The sequence below is a fragment of the Octodon degus genome, unplaced genomic scaffold (assembly GCF_000260255.1).
Source record: "Octodon degus isolate 3935 unplaced genomic scaffold, OctDeg1.0 scaffold00157, whole genome shotgun sequence".
Taxonomy (NCBI): Eukaryota; Metazoa; Chordata; class Mammalia; order Rodentia; family Octodontidae; genus Octodon; species Octodon degus.
Genome location: NW_004524733.1, coordinates 42853 through 59633, shown reverse-complemented (window position 1 = coordinate 59633; position 16781 = coordinate 42853). Strand labels below are relative to the sequence as shown.

General features: G+C 36.8%; 1 protein-coding gene across 2 annotated transcripts in view; it reads left to right on the top strand.

Moving 5' to 3' along the window:
- The window catches only part of LOC101580163 (teneurin-3-like), a 226837-nt gene extending 221927 nt beyond the window's left edge, over positions 1 to 4910 (top strand). Inside the window, exons 3-4 of one of the 2 annotated variants that reach the window (XM_004642612.1) lie at positions 1015 to 1293; positions 4443 to 4910. In XM_004642612.1, coding sequence (XP_004642669.1) covers positions 1015 to 1293; positions 4443 to 4447 — 284 coding nt within the window. In that variant the 3' untranslated portion in view covers positions 4448 to 4910. Of the gene's footprint in view, positions 1 to 1014; positions 1294 to 1437; positions 1528 to 4442 lie in introns of those variants that run through there. The other variant, XM_023702723.1, reaches the window with a different exon arrangement.
- The last annotated feature ends 11871 nt before the right edge of the window (positions 4911 to 16781 follow it).

Genomic DNA, 16781 nt, shown 5'->3' with positions numbered 1-16781 from the left:
TATATATATATATATATTTGCATATATATATGCATCCTATAAGCAAACATTTTTCACTCTTTGCATCCATAGTATCATAAAGCATATGGGAAATTTCAAGAATAAATACAGGATTGGAAGAGTCATTAATAACAAGCAATCATTTTAAGGTGTCACCTAATTTAAACACTCCTGCACTAAGTTATTGCAGTGTCATGCGTTTTATTATGCTCAATTTATTAGTAAAGGCCTGCAGAGTTCACAGCCATTTATTTTTCAGGGAACTGGTTTTATCATTAATTTTTAAATACACAATACTCCCACTTTAGTCTGAGAGTTCACTTTATTTACAAAAATTGGTTTACTCTGATCAATACAGGTGTTCCCAGGTGTCTATTAAAACAAAATATCTAGAAAGTCAAAGATGTAGAAAGTATGCTGCAAACTTCCAAGATGACACTGTAAACTTTAGTGAGTCCCCAAACACATGAGGCAGGTATTAATGGCTCAGTTAAGGTGGGGAGTTGTAATAACACTGACTAAACGCCTATCTTTGCTGAAGTAAGTTTTTCTTAAGGGGAGCCTTTGCTTTTCCAAAGAAATGGCATGTAGGTGAGAAAATCCTATAGTTTAGGACTGGAGCCAGGACACAGGAAATAATTTGGACAATTTCTATTGTTCCCCAAGTCTGCCAAACAAAATTCCACTGTTGGTAACAGATTCTTCCTGTGGGCTGAGTTCTCATGGTCTGCCCATCTCTGGTGGAGTTTGGGGCTTAGAGTTGACAAAGGGTCTCAGAGCTGGAGCTTTGTGGGAGTCTGCAGTGGCGCCCAGAGCCCCCAATCGCACCCATTAGCTGTAGGCTGTGCAGAGTAATTTACACACCTGATGCAGGGAGTGCTGAGAGTGGAAAAGCCTGAGTGCTTGAGTGTTTGCTTCAGGGAGATTTTCTTTAAAAAATAAAAGAATTAACTAAACTAAAACTGACACTAATCATATACTCACTAGTTGTTATCTCTTTTTCCCCCTAATTAGGACAGAATTTTACCCTAAGGCAGTTAGGAGTTTGTGAACCAGCAACTCGAAGAGGACTGGCATTTTGTGCGGAAATGGGGCTCCCTCACAGAGGTTACTCTATCAGTGCAGGGTCAGATGCTGATACTGAAAATGAAGCAGTGATGTCCCCAGAGCATGCCATGAGACTGTGGGGCCGGGGGGTCAAATCGGGCCGCAGCTCCTGCCTGTCAAGTCGGTCCAACTCAGCCCTCACCCTGACAGACACGGAGCATGAAAACAAGTCCGACAGTGACAATGGTAAGTCTCCTATTTACTTTCTCATGTTGGCATTCAATGCTTCTGCTTGCTTTGGTTGACTATGGGTCATGCTTCCTTTCCTTTCTTATTTCTTTTCATTCTTTCTCTTTCTTCTTTCCTTTATTTCTGTTTCTTTTAATACAGTTGAACCCAAGATATGTACTTGAATAATGTATTTTTCCTGGAAAAAAATCAATATTTGAATTCAGATTGTTAAGTTATGCAAGATGCCTATGTGTTAGCTATCGTTTTGAAAAACAATTTAATCGTGTACAGAGAAAAAAAAAAAGATTAGCTTTGACTTATCTTGGAGCATGTCACCTGTTATCCTCGGCGGAGTAGCAAAACCAGCATTGATAAAGTTTACTCCAGAGCCAGCTTGCAATCAAAGATGTCTTTGTAGATTCCTCTTGAAGATATCTTAAAGAACTTGCGGAGTCTTTGGATGGATGAATGAGCAGACAGAATAGTTTATTAACAGGGCTGACGTGATTGAAGAGCAAATTTGATCATGCTTTAAAGTTACTAGTTGATGAGAGCAATTGAAATCTTGGTAAAGAGGCGGAGTGTGGCCTTTGATGTGCTTTGGGAACTGGATTACTATGCAATTAAATCCACACACAGAAATTGGATTTAAGGAGATCTAAATAGTAGCTTTACAGATTGTAAGAAAAAGTTTTTATAAATTAATAGGACTTCTGTCCTATTGATTATGCAGGATAATAAAAAATAGTTGTTACACCCAGTAATTGATTAATAAGAAAAATGTAAATTTTTAGTCCAAGCTGCTTCTAGGAAGATTTGAAACCTCAGTGCCCATGCGCCATAGAACAAAAATGTTTCCTTCAGCTTTTCATATTCTCGGTGTAGGCTCCTTCATTCTGGTTATTGATGCTATGCATAGCCAATGCATCAAAAAGCAAAGGAAAAATTAAAATAGAAGAATTGTGTGACATTTGAAAAGATGGTTGTTTTATCAATAATATTTCATTTTTATTATTTATTGAGCCACTTTGTCAGCTTTGCCCTGTAATAGGAGAGCAGAGCCATGATTCACTTTCACTTTCAGCAGAGACTCAGTCTGAGGTGATGCCTCCAGCTTCCCATTGTTTATTAAACGTTTGTTTCCTACTTGGGGGGAAAGAAAAGTCTAATTCAAGCAATTGAAAACAACTTATTTTATGCCAAACCAGTTAGTACATTAAACTGAAATAAGGTCAATTAATAATGTGCGCTCATTATCTTCATTTCGGAAGTGTGACTTCTGGGTGGAGGCTCGCTCTATTACAACCTCAAACAAGAAGTGAGAACAGTCCTTTTTGGTAAGATGAGTCTTGGAATCAGGCTTCACATTTCCCTCAGCTAATCCATCCACCTCCATAAAAGCTGTGCTTATCTCAATTTTCATAGTAAATGTAAAAATACACTAACCATAAATACTTAGTTTGGTTTAAATATTGCTTTCCATCCAGGTATACATCATAGAACGTTCCTTGAGCAATAGCAGGTACATGGTTATATTCAAGTTTTGCGTGCGCAATTTAATTTCCTCAAATACATAACAAATTGTATGACATTCTAGAAAGGGGGCACCAACTGTAGGGTAATGCATCTCACTGAGATAATCTGTATCATAGATCATCCATACACATATTCACTATTTTTCACATTGGATAAACTTGGCTTTTCCACCTCAAATCTTTGTAAGTTATCTATTTCTTTCATAACAAATGTATCCTGTTATATTTGTATTGGTAAAATATAATTTTATTATTTTTAAAATTTTACATCTACTAAAACTATTTCACGGTGCATCTCCAAACACAATTTTTTTTCCATTTCAGAAAACACTCTAGAGTTAGCCAAAGTAAAAATTTTAAACATTAATTGCTACTTTCGGTATTGTATGTTGCTTTGTTTCTGCCTTTTTTGATATTTGTTTTTGTGTTTGTTTTTCCCCTTTAAAAATTAGAAAGAAAAAAGAAAACATGATATAATCTTAGCCTTCTGGGAGGCTGAGGCAGGAGATTCACAGGATTAAGCGAAGCCTAGGCAATTTTGTGGCTTACAGAGCTCTTGCTTCTAAATACATGAAAAAAGGGCTAGAGACGTAGAGTTCATTGGAAATGCCCTAGGTTCGTTCCCTAGTGCTGAAAAAAAAAATGGGGCGGTGGGGGGAGACTGCAAATCCTGTGACCTTTATTTAGCTGTATGTAATGTTCAAATCACTGGGAGGAGAGGAAAAGTCCTTAGTTTCTCACATCACTGCCCCTCTCTGTTTGCAAGGCTTATTTTTAACCAGCAAGTAACTGTTTCCCTGGCAATTTCATAGGTCTTGTTCTTAGAGTGAGGGTAAGGTAAGGAAAGTCGCACTTGGTTCCTCAGGTGGTAGTTATGAAGAAGCAGGAAGACCAGGGAGAGAGCATCAGGGGCCTTGCTTTGAAGTTTAGAACACTTGGCAGCATTTGTTGAGAGAGTAAACAGGTCACTTGAAGGGTCTGACGTATGAAATCAGTGTCTGTGAAGCTGAGCAGTGATCACGTGCACTTATGTTTACTATTTTCTCAAAGTTTGGTTGTGATGATTTTCTAAACAACATTTTGATGGTCTAAGAATTCCCAATGTGATCAGTTTAGGGAAGAAAATGAGAGGAAAGAAAACAGATATGTGAACTTTGTGAAAACTGGCTCTTTCATATATTTAATTTGCATGTCCGTAGGACTGTTTCAGATTAATTTGTTTTAAAATTGTAGTGATTACTCAGAAGGATGAAGAATTCATTAAAGTCATTAATTTCATTAAGAACTAGGGAAACTGCTCCAGGTACTTAGGAAATGTTAGAATTTTGGGTTGTGGAACTGAACGAGAGCATTGAAGATTTTTTTCCTTAATATAATTTTTTTTCCTTAACCTGGGTTAAGAATTAAAATTTCAAATCATATACAGTTAATTCTACCATCTTTATATTCTCAGTATTCTCAAATTTGATGAATATTTTTATTACCACTTCTAATCAAATATTTTTAATGTAAATTGCTTAGCTAATTCAATTTTACTCTCTTCAGGTATTTTAAATTGCTCTAACTTTGAAAAGCTATTGATCTTGTACTTATAGTTTTATTGTCTAATTGTATTCGCTTCTGTACTAGCTTGAGATGTGTGAGTGGAATTATTTTTAGATCAACAAATGTTGAAAGAAGAGAACATGAATAAAATAACTCACCAAAACGAAACCAGTTTAGGAACCAGACACTGATTTGTTTTCATCTGATGTAACATGGGAATTTCGTTCAGTGTTTTTATCGTTTGAAAAAACCATGATAGGAGGTGGTCTTCCCAGGAAAAGATGTTATTCAACATTTGTAAAATTATGCAAGCCGAGTGCCTGACCTAGTTTTAACTTCAAAGAAGAGTTTAGTAACTACAACAGATTAGATTTCACTTATTTATTGACAAAAAGGCCAGCAGTTCAAGTTCAGAAGGTACTAAAACTGCTGGGAAGCTAATGAAATTGTGACAGCTGGAGCATCGTACCAGAGTAGAGAAGCATTCGGGCCTTGTCACCTGCCTTCCTGTGAGCAGAGACTCAAAACAAGTGAGAGACTTTATTCTTTTGCAGAACTAACCTTTCACCAACCATGGGGATTCAAATTTAAAAAAAAAAAAGAATTTAAAGGACAGAAATGACATATATAGAATTGAATCTTATACAGAATTCCAAATGTTAATCTTGTTTGAAATTAAAGATATAGAAGTCCTTTCTTGACACATATTGATTGTTGTGGTTGTTATCATTGTTGTAAGTCGACTGCCATGTACCAGGAAGAGTATCAAAAGATCAGTGATTTTTGACCAGCTATTAACATTGGCTCTAGCAAGCTGTGAAAGATTACAAAATAAATGTGATGGGATGCCCTAACCAAAGGGAAAATTACCAGTATGCTCAGATTACTGTAGGCATCTCTCCTGCCTCTGATGCATTGTTATAAAAGACCCCTGACTGAATTGCTGCTTAAGGCTTCACATCTAATCTGATCTCCATTCCAAATGCCTATCTAAATGTCAGGAACAAAGGAATTTTTACTTTTATCAAAACATCTATGATTTTTTTTTTTTTTTTTTTTTTTGCGGAACCAAGGATTGAACTCAGACCCTTGCACTTGCCACGGAAGCACTTATTCCACTGAGCCATCTCCCCGGTCCCAAAACATCTATGATTAAGCTTTAAAAATGTTTGTATGCACATCATTTCCCAGAAGCAGTTCAGCTTCTATTATTATTTGTCAGCCAGCAGTGTGGTATTAAGAAGTGCTGGGTTTTGAATTGCAGCAGGCAGTCTGGATCCACATCCTTTATTTGGTCTCCTAAGACTGTTTCCCTCTAAGTCACCCAGAGCAGGAGTGCCTCACCTTTCCGTTGCTGCCTATTTCATCAGTTGTACTGCTACTCCCAGAGATGTGGTGCTCAGTCATTGGGGGTCCCCATCTTGCTCCTTCCCCACTTCTTAGTGCTCCTTGGAAATACGTAACTCTTGACCAAACAGATGAACCATGTTCCCAGGCAAGCCAGGAGGAGCTAGCTCCGCTCTGCTGCCATCTCATCATGATTCAGGGCTTCCAAAGGCAACACTGTGGGAAATAACCGAAACTGTGCTGTTGGGGGGCCCTCCTTCTTGTTAGTGTTGACACTACAGTTGTGTGGCCTTAGGCAAGTCACTTACCCACCTTGTACTATGGTTTCCATGAGGGTAGAATAGAGATAAAATGAAAGCTGTGCAGTCCTCTGAGAATAAGCATGCTGTGAAGGTTAAATGAGTGCAGGTGTGTATCTGTTCGCAGCAGTGCTTGGCAGATAGTGAGTTATAAGTGTGTGCTCTTATGTTAATTTATAAATATGGAAAATTATATCTTTAAGCAGCTATGAAAATTGAATTAAACAATATCAAGGAATGAGGTAGATTTGCCTCATAATAAATGCTTTTCTCTTCTCCTTCCACCTTTATTCTACTCAGTCTTTCCCTCTCTGTGTATTAGTCAAGTATTCCTAGCTTTGGTACAGTGATAGTGAACTATTGGTCTCCTCCAAAAAAGGCTTGGCTAATTTGCATTGTCTGGAATTCTTATCATCATATGTTGACTGTATTTTTTTCCTCCAAAACCCCACATCCTTTTTAATTTACTGTAATTAAATGAATGTGCATTGAATACTGCTGATAATTAGTCTGATGGCTGTAAACTTCAAAGACTTTAGAGTACTTCTTCCCCTCCTGGCCAAAGGAAATTTCAAAAGTAGTGTTTCCCTCAAAGGCATGTTACTTAGACAGTCAGTCAATTAAAAGGCAATTTAACTGATGCTCATCAGTTCACCCAATAAAGCAAATCATTCTTCAAGACTTTATTTCTCACCTGGGGTCTTAGCAGTGTACCTGTTGTAGGACCTCACTAATGCCACAGTAATTGTGCATGATACTAAAGTATTCAGAGCTGATTTGACTAACTGAAAGGGTAAAATATTTAAAAACCATCTTTTTTCATATAAAAGGTATTGTTTGGCACAGCTAAAATACTTTTCAATTTTACTTATCCTCTGAAATAGATGTTTTAAAAATCTATGCCGTATGTGGAGAAATAAAGTCTAAAGGCTGAGTCATTGTACTTTAAGAGGAAACAAGTAAGTATTGCCTTACGTTAATTTGATAAACTATCAAGCTCTCAGTGCAGAGTGTGAATTACTTTGCACTCCGAAGCATTATGTCAGGCAGAAAGTGTTCTCTGGAAGTGTGAGCAGATAGTGCAGTTTCTTCCCTTTGATCAGCTGTAGGTGAAGGAGAGGAACCGAAAGGACCTGTGGTTATTCCATTACCAATTAAATTCTTTAAAAATTGGGAGAAACTGCTATCCACATTGGAGCACTATTTTATGTCACCTACTCCTATTGCGGCTGAACACATGTTTGCATTTCCTAAAGGTAATTTGGACAGACATTTCTTTTTGTCTCAGAGCCTAAGTCATTCCTTCAAGTTTATTCACAAACCCCTTTTCAGCTTCCTTTGGAAGATGATGGTGAGAATTAAGATGGAATTCCCTTGCTGTAAGAAATAAACGTTATTTCAGTGTTATTCCGGTTTTATGAGATTCTATCGCACATATTAAATTATAACTTGAATATATATTCCATTATAGGCCCTCCTTTGGCATGTCATGGTCCATTCTGGCACAGTCTGCTGCTGTAAATCATATTTTATGTTTTAGGTGCTCTAGAGTGTCAAAAATGGCAAAAGTAATATGTTACTGTGCTTACTAAATCAAGCTCAGAATTAAAGTGCTACTTGGCAAAATGCAGCCAAATCTTTTATAATATATAAAAATAATTACATTGCCTTGATATGTACATTTACAATTTCAAATGCAACTTGTCATTCTTTGAGTTAAAGCTTTCATTTTTCATTTAAGGATGAATATAATCACTTGCTGGATGCATACAAGTAATTCATAAGCATAGAAGTTATGGAATAAGTTATGATATGTTATGATAAAATTTTAAATTAATTTAATAATTAATTTTAATTTTAAAATTTGATCATAATTTTAAGACATAAGTGAAATTTAAAAATATTTAGTATTACCAAATTAGAATTATAAAGACTTAAAAATTTTTTGCCTTTGCTACTACTTAAGTCTTTATGTACATATATCTTTTTCCATTGTAAGATTTGAGAAAACTTGTCCTTTGCTACTTGTCATATGGACATTATCTTTTTTTTTCCTTTGTATTTAGTTTAGGGTCTCACTACCCAGACTGGACTCTTTTTTCAGCCTGCCAATCACTGGGATTACAGGCATGCACCACCACTCTCAGTCCCAATCGCAGCCTCAGCGCGCCCCGGGGGTGGGACCAGCACAGCAAGCCAGGGATCGAACCCCAGTCCCTGCGTCTGCCTAAGCAGGTGCTTTAATCCACTGAGCTATTTGGCCTGCCCTGGATATTATCATTTTACTAAACTCCTCTTGTATTTTAAGTATTTTTGCTCAAAGTATATGGAGTATAAGCTACCTCCTTTTAAATTCAGAGCATTCCTTTAGTTGCAGAGTTGAAATCAAAGTGAAGCATACTGTGGCACATATCAAAACTGATGATGTATGCTATTCTGAATTTTGAATGTGTTTTTGATATCCTTGGAAAATCACAGTGGTAGCAGTAAAATTGTTTTAATTAATGAATTGAACTGCAGTGAATGCTGAATCAGGTTTATTGATGTAATTATCACTCAAATAGAAAAAATAAATGTTAGTGCCATAGAACCTTAGTTTATTTGCTGTTCTGGGTACATTCAAGTGTTTGAAGAGCACTTGATTCACTGATTTTTTGTGTGTTATTTAAAGAATATTATGCTCTAGTCATAGTGATTATGGTTATTAACATCATGTACACATACAATATGATATGTGAAAAATCTTATATCATTTTTTATTTAGTATTTTAAAGGATGATTTCACTATAATGAAATTTTCTTATATAATTGGCTGACCTGAGATAGCTTTCTGTGGTGGTTAGACTATACAGAAAATAAATGTAAAGGCTGATTGTATGCATATTAAATGGCATAAATGCATATAAATTTTAGAAAGGGGCAGTCAAAAATGTCCAATGACTACTACCTGGACTTTAAATATTATTTTAAGCCACATAAAAACTGAATATTGAATAAAGTTTGCATGTGACTTGGTAAATTGATTTCTTATTAGTGTATCCACTATATCTTTATTCAAAGAATAATAAATGCTTGCTACTGTACCAAGTACTGGGAAAAACAAAAGTAGAATAGCATTCCTGACCTCTAAGCTCACAGGCTAGTTGGGCAAACAGGCTGGACTTTAATGTGGCAAGTGTTATTGTAATAGAATATACAGTCTGTGTCAGCACAGAGCAGATGGCTGCCTCTACAGACTGAGGGTAAAGAACGTTTCGTAGAGGAGGAAAGAAGTGGCTCTGGGACTGAGGCTTAAAGGATATGTAGAAATTTAAGATAGAAGCTAAACAGTGAAAGAGAATGTGTGAAATTCCTAAGGTCTTTTCCTAAAGCCACAGAGTGTTTGCTACCCGTAACACATGGGAGTTGTGGCCGCAAGAGGAGCCTCGGAACACCCAGAGGTCCTTCGTGGGATTTTTCATTTTTTCCTACAGGCAATGAAGAGGCTCTGAGAGACTTTAAGAGAGGAATAGTATGGTCTTGTGCACATTTTACATAGTACTTTGAAAGCAGTGTAGGTGTTAACTGTTCTACCCACGAGGGAGTAAGCTCTCTGGGCACATATCAGTGTCCACCTCATGCTCACCTTGCCCAGTATCTGGACCTCAAATGAAGGCTTTTGAATGAGTAAATAACAGACCTGGAAGCCGCAATTGTTTAGATGTAGTTCGTCCCCCATAGTCATTTGTTGGAAGCTTGTACCCAGTGTGGCGTCATGCACGAGGCCCAGTCAAGGCAAATAGATCATCAGAAGGCCCTCCCTGGAAGGGATCAACACTGCTCTTGAGTAAAATAGTTCTGGTGACAGCAGAGTGCTCTAGGATGAAGCCCCACTGTGTGCGTTCCCTTTTCTCCACATTACTATTTCCCATGCCAGGTCACACACGAAAGGGCTCTCATGCAGGCTGAATGGATGAGGTCACCCTACCTTAAGCTTCAGTCTCTAAAACTATATATATATATATATATATATATATATATCCCTCAAATATTTTGTTCAGGAAGAGAAAATAGACTCATATAGAGGTCAAAGTTGGAAGCACTTTGGCCAATTAGGTAGTACTCCAGTTACCAGAGTGGGAAAATAGAAAAGCTTGAATCAAGAACCATGGAAAACAGGGAGACCCATTCAAACAGAGAATCAAGATTTAAGGACTGATTCATTGCATGGGGTCAGGGAGAAGGGGGAGATTTCAATAGACTGTTTTACGTAATGGGAGAGGCTGACTGGGTGATGCTATAATCCAACCTGGGAGTTAAAGTGTATAGTTTGAGGTCAGGTTAGTCATTCAGACAAAGTTCAGGTAAGTATCTGAGGTGCCTGTGAGGCATTGAAGCTCAATAAATTATCAGGCAATTATATATAAAAGTTATCTATATGTAATATATAAGAAATGATTTATAATACATGAAATTCATAGAATAAGAAAAGGGGAGAGCTGAAGATAGAATCCCGAGCTCACAATATTTAACACATAGCTCCTGAGGAAGCACCAATTTAAGAAACAAAAAAGGCCTATTTACGGCACCAGAAAACAAACAAAACATTAATTCACAGAAGGTCAGGGAAACACAGCGTGGTCAGCAAATCAAAAACTTCCCAAGTCTACGTGATGTGCTTGGATTGGCCAGGAAGGCACTAACTTTTAGCCGGTGGATGTGGCAGTCAAACTGCAGAGGGTTGAGTGTTGCAGAGAAACCTAAATTGGCACCAGGGAGATTATTCTATTCAGAACTCAACTGAGCAGGGCAGGAGAGAGCTGGGTTAGCAACTCCTAGGGAGCTCAGGGGAGGGATATTTTTATCTTGCAGGACATTTCAGCATTTTCAGAAAGAAAAGCAAGGAGAAATGCAATTAGGAAAAGCTACAGATAGAGAGGATTGAGGGAAATAAAGATTGCCTGGTCTCTGAGCAATCAGGAGTGCAGTGATCCTTGGATTATAAAGTTGTGTGAGTCCTCAAGAGTCCTCGAGCTTTTCATCACTTAGTTTTTACCTTGCAATTTTGTGCATATCACTACACCAAAAAAAAAGACACATGTCTTTCTAATGTTGATTGAAATCATAATGAATGTCAGGCCAATGTGGTAAGAATGGATGACATTTGAAAGGATTGTGACTCTGTATCATAAAAAGACTCATGGGGAAAGTACATTCTTAGCCAAAATAGCTATTTTATTTAAAATGACTCTAAGATGGATTTTGTGGTACGTGCCAGAAATCCCTGCACTCTGGAAGGCTGAGGCAGGAGGATCACAAGTTCAAGCTCAATTTAGTAATTTAGAGAAACACGCTCTCCAAAATGAACAAACAAATGAAAAACTCACTGGGAATGTGGCTTCCTCTAAAGATCTCCAGTACTGCAAAGTAAGCAGTTCTAGCTAAGCACAGCACCACCCTCTTATAATTCTAGCTAGCTGGGTGGCTGAGCCAGGTGAGTCTCAAGTTCAAGTCCAGCCTTAGGTGATTTAATGAGAAGCTGGCTCAGAATTTTAAAGAAGTTTTAAAAAAGAAGAGGGAGCTGGGGGTGTAGCTTAGTAGCAGAGCACTTGTCTAGCAGGTGGGAGGACCTGGGTTCACTCTTCAGAACCACAATAAATAAAAAAATCCTCACTACTGTAAAAGTCTACTTACACATGCAAATTCTAATCGAAAACAGCCTATTTTTGGAGCCTGAGTTTCAGGATTGCTATCAGTAATTCTTTGAGAATCTAGGCAATCTCTTATTCCCTTTTTTGATTCTTTATGTATGTATGTTGGAGAGAGAGCGAGAGCGAGAGTGAGGGAGAGAGAGAGAGAGAGAGAGAGAGAGAGAGAGAGAGAGAGAATAAAATAGTTAAAGAAAATAGCAAGCCAGTGAGGGAAAAAGGGAGGAAGAGAGAGGAAAGCAAGAGTAAGAGTATATATTATATGTATATATTGTATATATGTTTGTGTGTGTGTGTGTGTTTTCACAGATGTGTGTATAATCTTTGCCCTAAGGATTACATTAACAAGTATTTTCATTTTGGTAGCTATCTAGTTTTTCATTGGCTGTTTTAAATGTCATTGTTCTGCTAAAAGCAAAATGCATGTTTTAAACATAAGATTTTATAATCATATTTTATTTTAAATAAACTCCTGGGACAATATTAAACAATAATTTGCTTAAATACACAAAGATAGAGAGAGAAAAAAGCCTAGTTACAAATGATAGTCCAAGAGAAATAGAAGCATGCCTTAACTAAGCTAGAGTGGTAGTTATCATTTGAATTTTGAAATGAATGACTTTGTAAAACAATGATTTGTACTAAATTGGTTAATAGCAAAGTAATCAGGATGAAGTAGATTCGCTCTTCCATCTGGTTTATAAGGAGTGTTAAAGTTCACAGAGAGAGATCTTTGAATCTTGACATATAGCAGATGGAGATTCCTGGGGGATGTGAAAGTGCTTGAATGAAATGTCAGTTGCTGCAGAGACATTTCTTTCTAATGGACTGTGCCTCATTTACTGGGACTGGAGGACCATTGTGTAGACGGCAGGGTACAGAACCTTGCTGATGGGTGAACCAAATGGTTTAAATGAGCTCATACAGGCCTTCGGGTCTCAGGTACCTCTGGTGTTTTTAAAGCCTTTAGCCATTGTTTCTAATGTACTGTAGTAATGACTCAAGTAAAACGAATGAACATGACAGACACGATGAAAGTGGAACTATAGATCAAATGATTTAAGAATAAAGCATTAGAAGTTTTTAAATTTATGCCTTTGCTCTATATTAATTACTTAGCTTTGCATGTTCATTAGACAATACAGAGAAGCTGGATAATATTAATTAGTTTCTATTTTGGTATTTATACTTTTATCCTTTATCTCTGTGTGTATAATTTTTTTTTTAAATTGCACTTTCTCTTCTGACCTAAGTTTCTCTGTGTTACTAGTTATGCAACAATATTTTTCTGTGGTATGTTTTATCATAATTTGTTCAATATACTTACTACTTATTGCTAACTAGTGTGTTTGAAATTTATAATTGTGTTGAGAAAGCAGTTGAGAAAATGTTGCTCAAAGATTACAGAATTTCAGCCCGTAAGTTCAATAGATCATGGTACAATATGGATGTTACAGTTATTAACAATACAGTTGCTGAAAAGCATAGGTTTTGAGTGTTCTCACTGCAAATTATTTAAGGCATTGTGTGTGTACATGTATATGTATATATATTTGATTTAGTCGTTCCAGAATGTATGCATATTTTGAAATATATAATACATATATTATAAATCAACTAATAAGAAATATTTTGTAATAACTACTGTAGTGACTAAATCTTTACTATTAATTCTGTTATTCTATAGGATAAAATCCTAGAATTGGAATTTCAGGGCTATAGTATATGTAGGATTTAAGCCTTTTGATACACGCTGTCAAAATATTCTATGAAGTAGCTTGTCTCAATTTACTCTCTCATCAGCTGTATTAAAAAGGGCCTTATCTCACAGGGAATTGACAACTTGTTGCCCGGCTTTAGATTTTTGGAAATTTGATAGTTGAAACATAATGTGTTATTATTGCTAAGGTTTATATTTATTTGATTAAAGGATGTAATGTATTTATATTTCTTCTTTTGGAAATACCAGTTCATGCTTGTATTATTCTGTCAGGATACATGGAGAAATGGGTCTGTCAGACTGTTTTGCTTACTTTCCCCATTGCTGGGACAAGACCTGACACCCAAAATTAAAGGAAGAATGATTTATTTACTTTGCAGTTTGCAAAGGTTTCAGTCCATAGTGCTTGACACCAAGGCATGGTGAGATCACAGAGGGGCATCACAGAGGAGAAACTTCATGGCAGGCAGAAGATAGGGAAGGAGCAAGGAACAAGCTATAATAGTAGCCCTTTTCATGCCCCTTATGGTCAGTAGAATTCACAACTAGAATGGGCCTTCCCATTAGCCACATCCAGTCAGTGAACTAATTCAGTAACCACACATCCTTGTTCCCAGTGTCACAAACTCTAGATCCAACCACCTCTGAACAGCCCCACTTATGACCAAATGAGGCTTTGTGAGGACATGTAAACACAAGCCATAACAGAGACAAAGGAAGACTAAAAGTGAAAAATGGGATTCAGAGACACCATTATTCAAGGTAAAGATGGAATTCAAGGGCATTGAGTCTACATAGTTCCTTCGTGCAGCCACATGTGACTTGGTTACAGGTGAGCCACTTATAGAAAAACATTTCACTAGTGTAGGGCTGCTGCTAGTAAACATTGGTAAGCTCCACAATAATGAAGAATAGTGATGACAATACAAGTATAAATAGGTTAGGCATAGCATATATTCATGGTCCTCAAATATATTAGAGTTATGCCTTGATATGACAATTCCACACTAATTACTAGAGTTTCTGGTTACTAGTAAATCTATCCATCCAGCTCAAATAGGCAATGTGTCATTTTCACAGCATTTTTGTATCCTTATTAAATAAAGAAGAAACTTAAAGTAGGTAACAGTGACAATGAAAAGTTGGTTGATTTCTTCCATTAATCCATAATTTGTTAGAAAAATATATATTATCTATTTAATATAGGTATAGATATTTTTCTTGCGAAGTTTATCTGGTTTTTATATAAGAAGAACTTACCAATCCTTTGTCACTGTAATTTTTTTTTTCAAGATCTCACTATGTAGTTCAAGCTGGCCTTGAACTCACTATGTACCATATTCAGGATTCAAACTCATGGGAATCCTCCTGCCTTAGTCCGCTGAATATTTAGATTACAGGCATATCCCACCAAGTCTAGCATGTCTCTGTAAATATTTAGATCTAATTTTTGTAAAACTTTTTCTCAGTTTGATATTGCTTAAATTTTGACATAAAGAGTTTTTGTAAAACTTTCAAACATATTGAATTCAATACTATTTACTTGTGGTTTCTTTCATGCTTATGAATATTTTCACCTCTAAACATTCTCTTGTATTACTCTATCTTTTTATGTTCTTTTTGATTTTTAATACATCTCAGTGTTCAGGATAGTGTACATACAACCTCCTCTGGTCAATGCCATTTTATCTAATTTAGGGAATGCCTCAGAATGTCTAAAATACAGTAATATAATTAAATGTCAACAATATAACATTGATAAAAATTGGTACTGTTAAATCTTTGTAAAAAGATCAGAAAAAATTTGTAAAGTATCTTGTATCTAAAGGATTTTTAGACCCTGAATATAGTTTGGTGGCTTCTGAGAGATTTAGAATCCAACCAAAAGTAAACATTTTCAGGAATAAACAATTGACCAGTAGCTATACTATATATAAGCTTTCAGCATTGTTTAAAAATTGTAAGAGTAGAAAAACAGAATACATTAGATTTATGAAAGTAATGTATACTGTCAGTTATTGAGATCTATTTTTCATTAAAAGATAAAGCAATAATCCTGAAAAAAGTCAGACTGTATGAAGCATATATTTTGTGGATATCCTTATATTAAATGTTTTGAGAGCTATTTTCAGGAATAAGATATATCCTTGCTGTCAGGCTTAGAGATACAGGTCTTTACAAAGGGGAAATAATTAGAAGACAAAGCAATTAGATGACGTACATTGCTAGACTATTTATTGAGAAAAGCAATAAAGAAGTCAGAAGAGGGAAGATTTTAGTGAATTTATAGAGTTTGTGCAAGATTTTGGGAGGTGATAAAATGTGTCAGGATAGCAGAAGAATACCACATGCTCTCAATCAGAATAGCTTGAGGAAATGCTTGGAAACAATAAGGGGAAGCAATCGTAGCTTTATAAGGAGGCCACCCGATCTGAAAGAACTCTATTAGGAAGCAATGGAAGTCAATGTTGACAATTAAATGAAGAATTGTATGTATAATGGTGAAAGGCCTAAGACTGACTCTGTGTGTAGATGGATCCAGTCTATGTTCTTAAGGAGAAGTGGGACATAATAAATGATGAACAGACTATATGTGTCAAGAGGAACGTGGACTTAGGGAGCCAGGGTGTGGTGTGAACAGGAATGATGTAAGCACCCAAAGATGACTCCAAACATTGACTGCAGAACCTGGAATGATGGTGCTACAGTAAGTACCTTAGTCACTTTCTTTGACATTGGGACATATACTGACACCTGAACTTACAGGAGGGGAGGTTTATCTAGGCTCGTGGTCACACCTATGGTCACCTGGAGTGAAGGCAGAAATGGCATGCTAGGGGGACACGGCCGAGGGAAAGTGCTCGCCTTGTGGTAGCCAGGAAGCAGAACAGAAAGGGAGGGGCCAGGGCGGGTCATGCTTCCCAAGCGACGTTCCCGCAGACTCCCCTCTTTCAGCCAGTCCCTGTCTCCCAGCAGCACGCCAGCCACTGGGCTCACCGCGGATGAATCCACCAGTGAAGACCGAACCACCCTCCGCAGGACCCACCTCTGAACACACGGGCTTTGGAGGGACAAATCTGAACTACAACTGAAGGAGAAAAGGCAATGCCATAGAAAGAAGGTTAAAATAGACCCACCCGATTACATAATGTCCTAAGAGCGTTCACGTCGCAGCTTGTGAAACAATAGACCAAATGGGAAGATTTTATCAAAAGCCAAAAATAAATACTGATATAATTAGAGAACAAGCTGGACAGTAAACAATAGCAAATCCATTTCAGAATTAAATAGAAAAGCTATTTCTCCATGTCTCCTAGTCACTCCTCAGAAGAAGACTCAGTAATCAGTCAGAAACCAAGAAGAATACAAC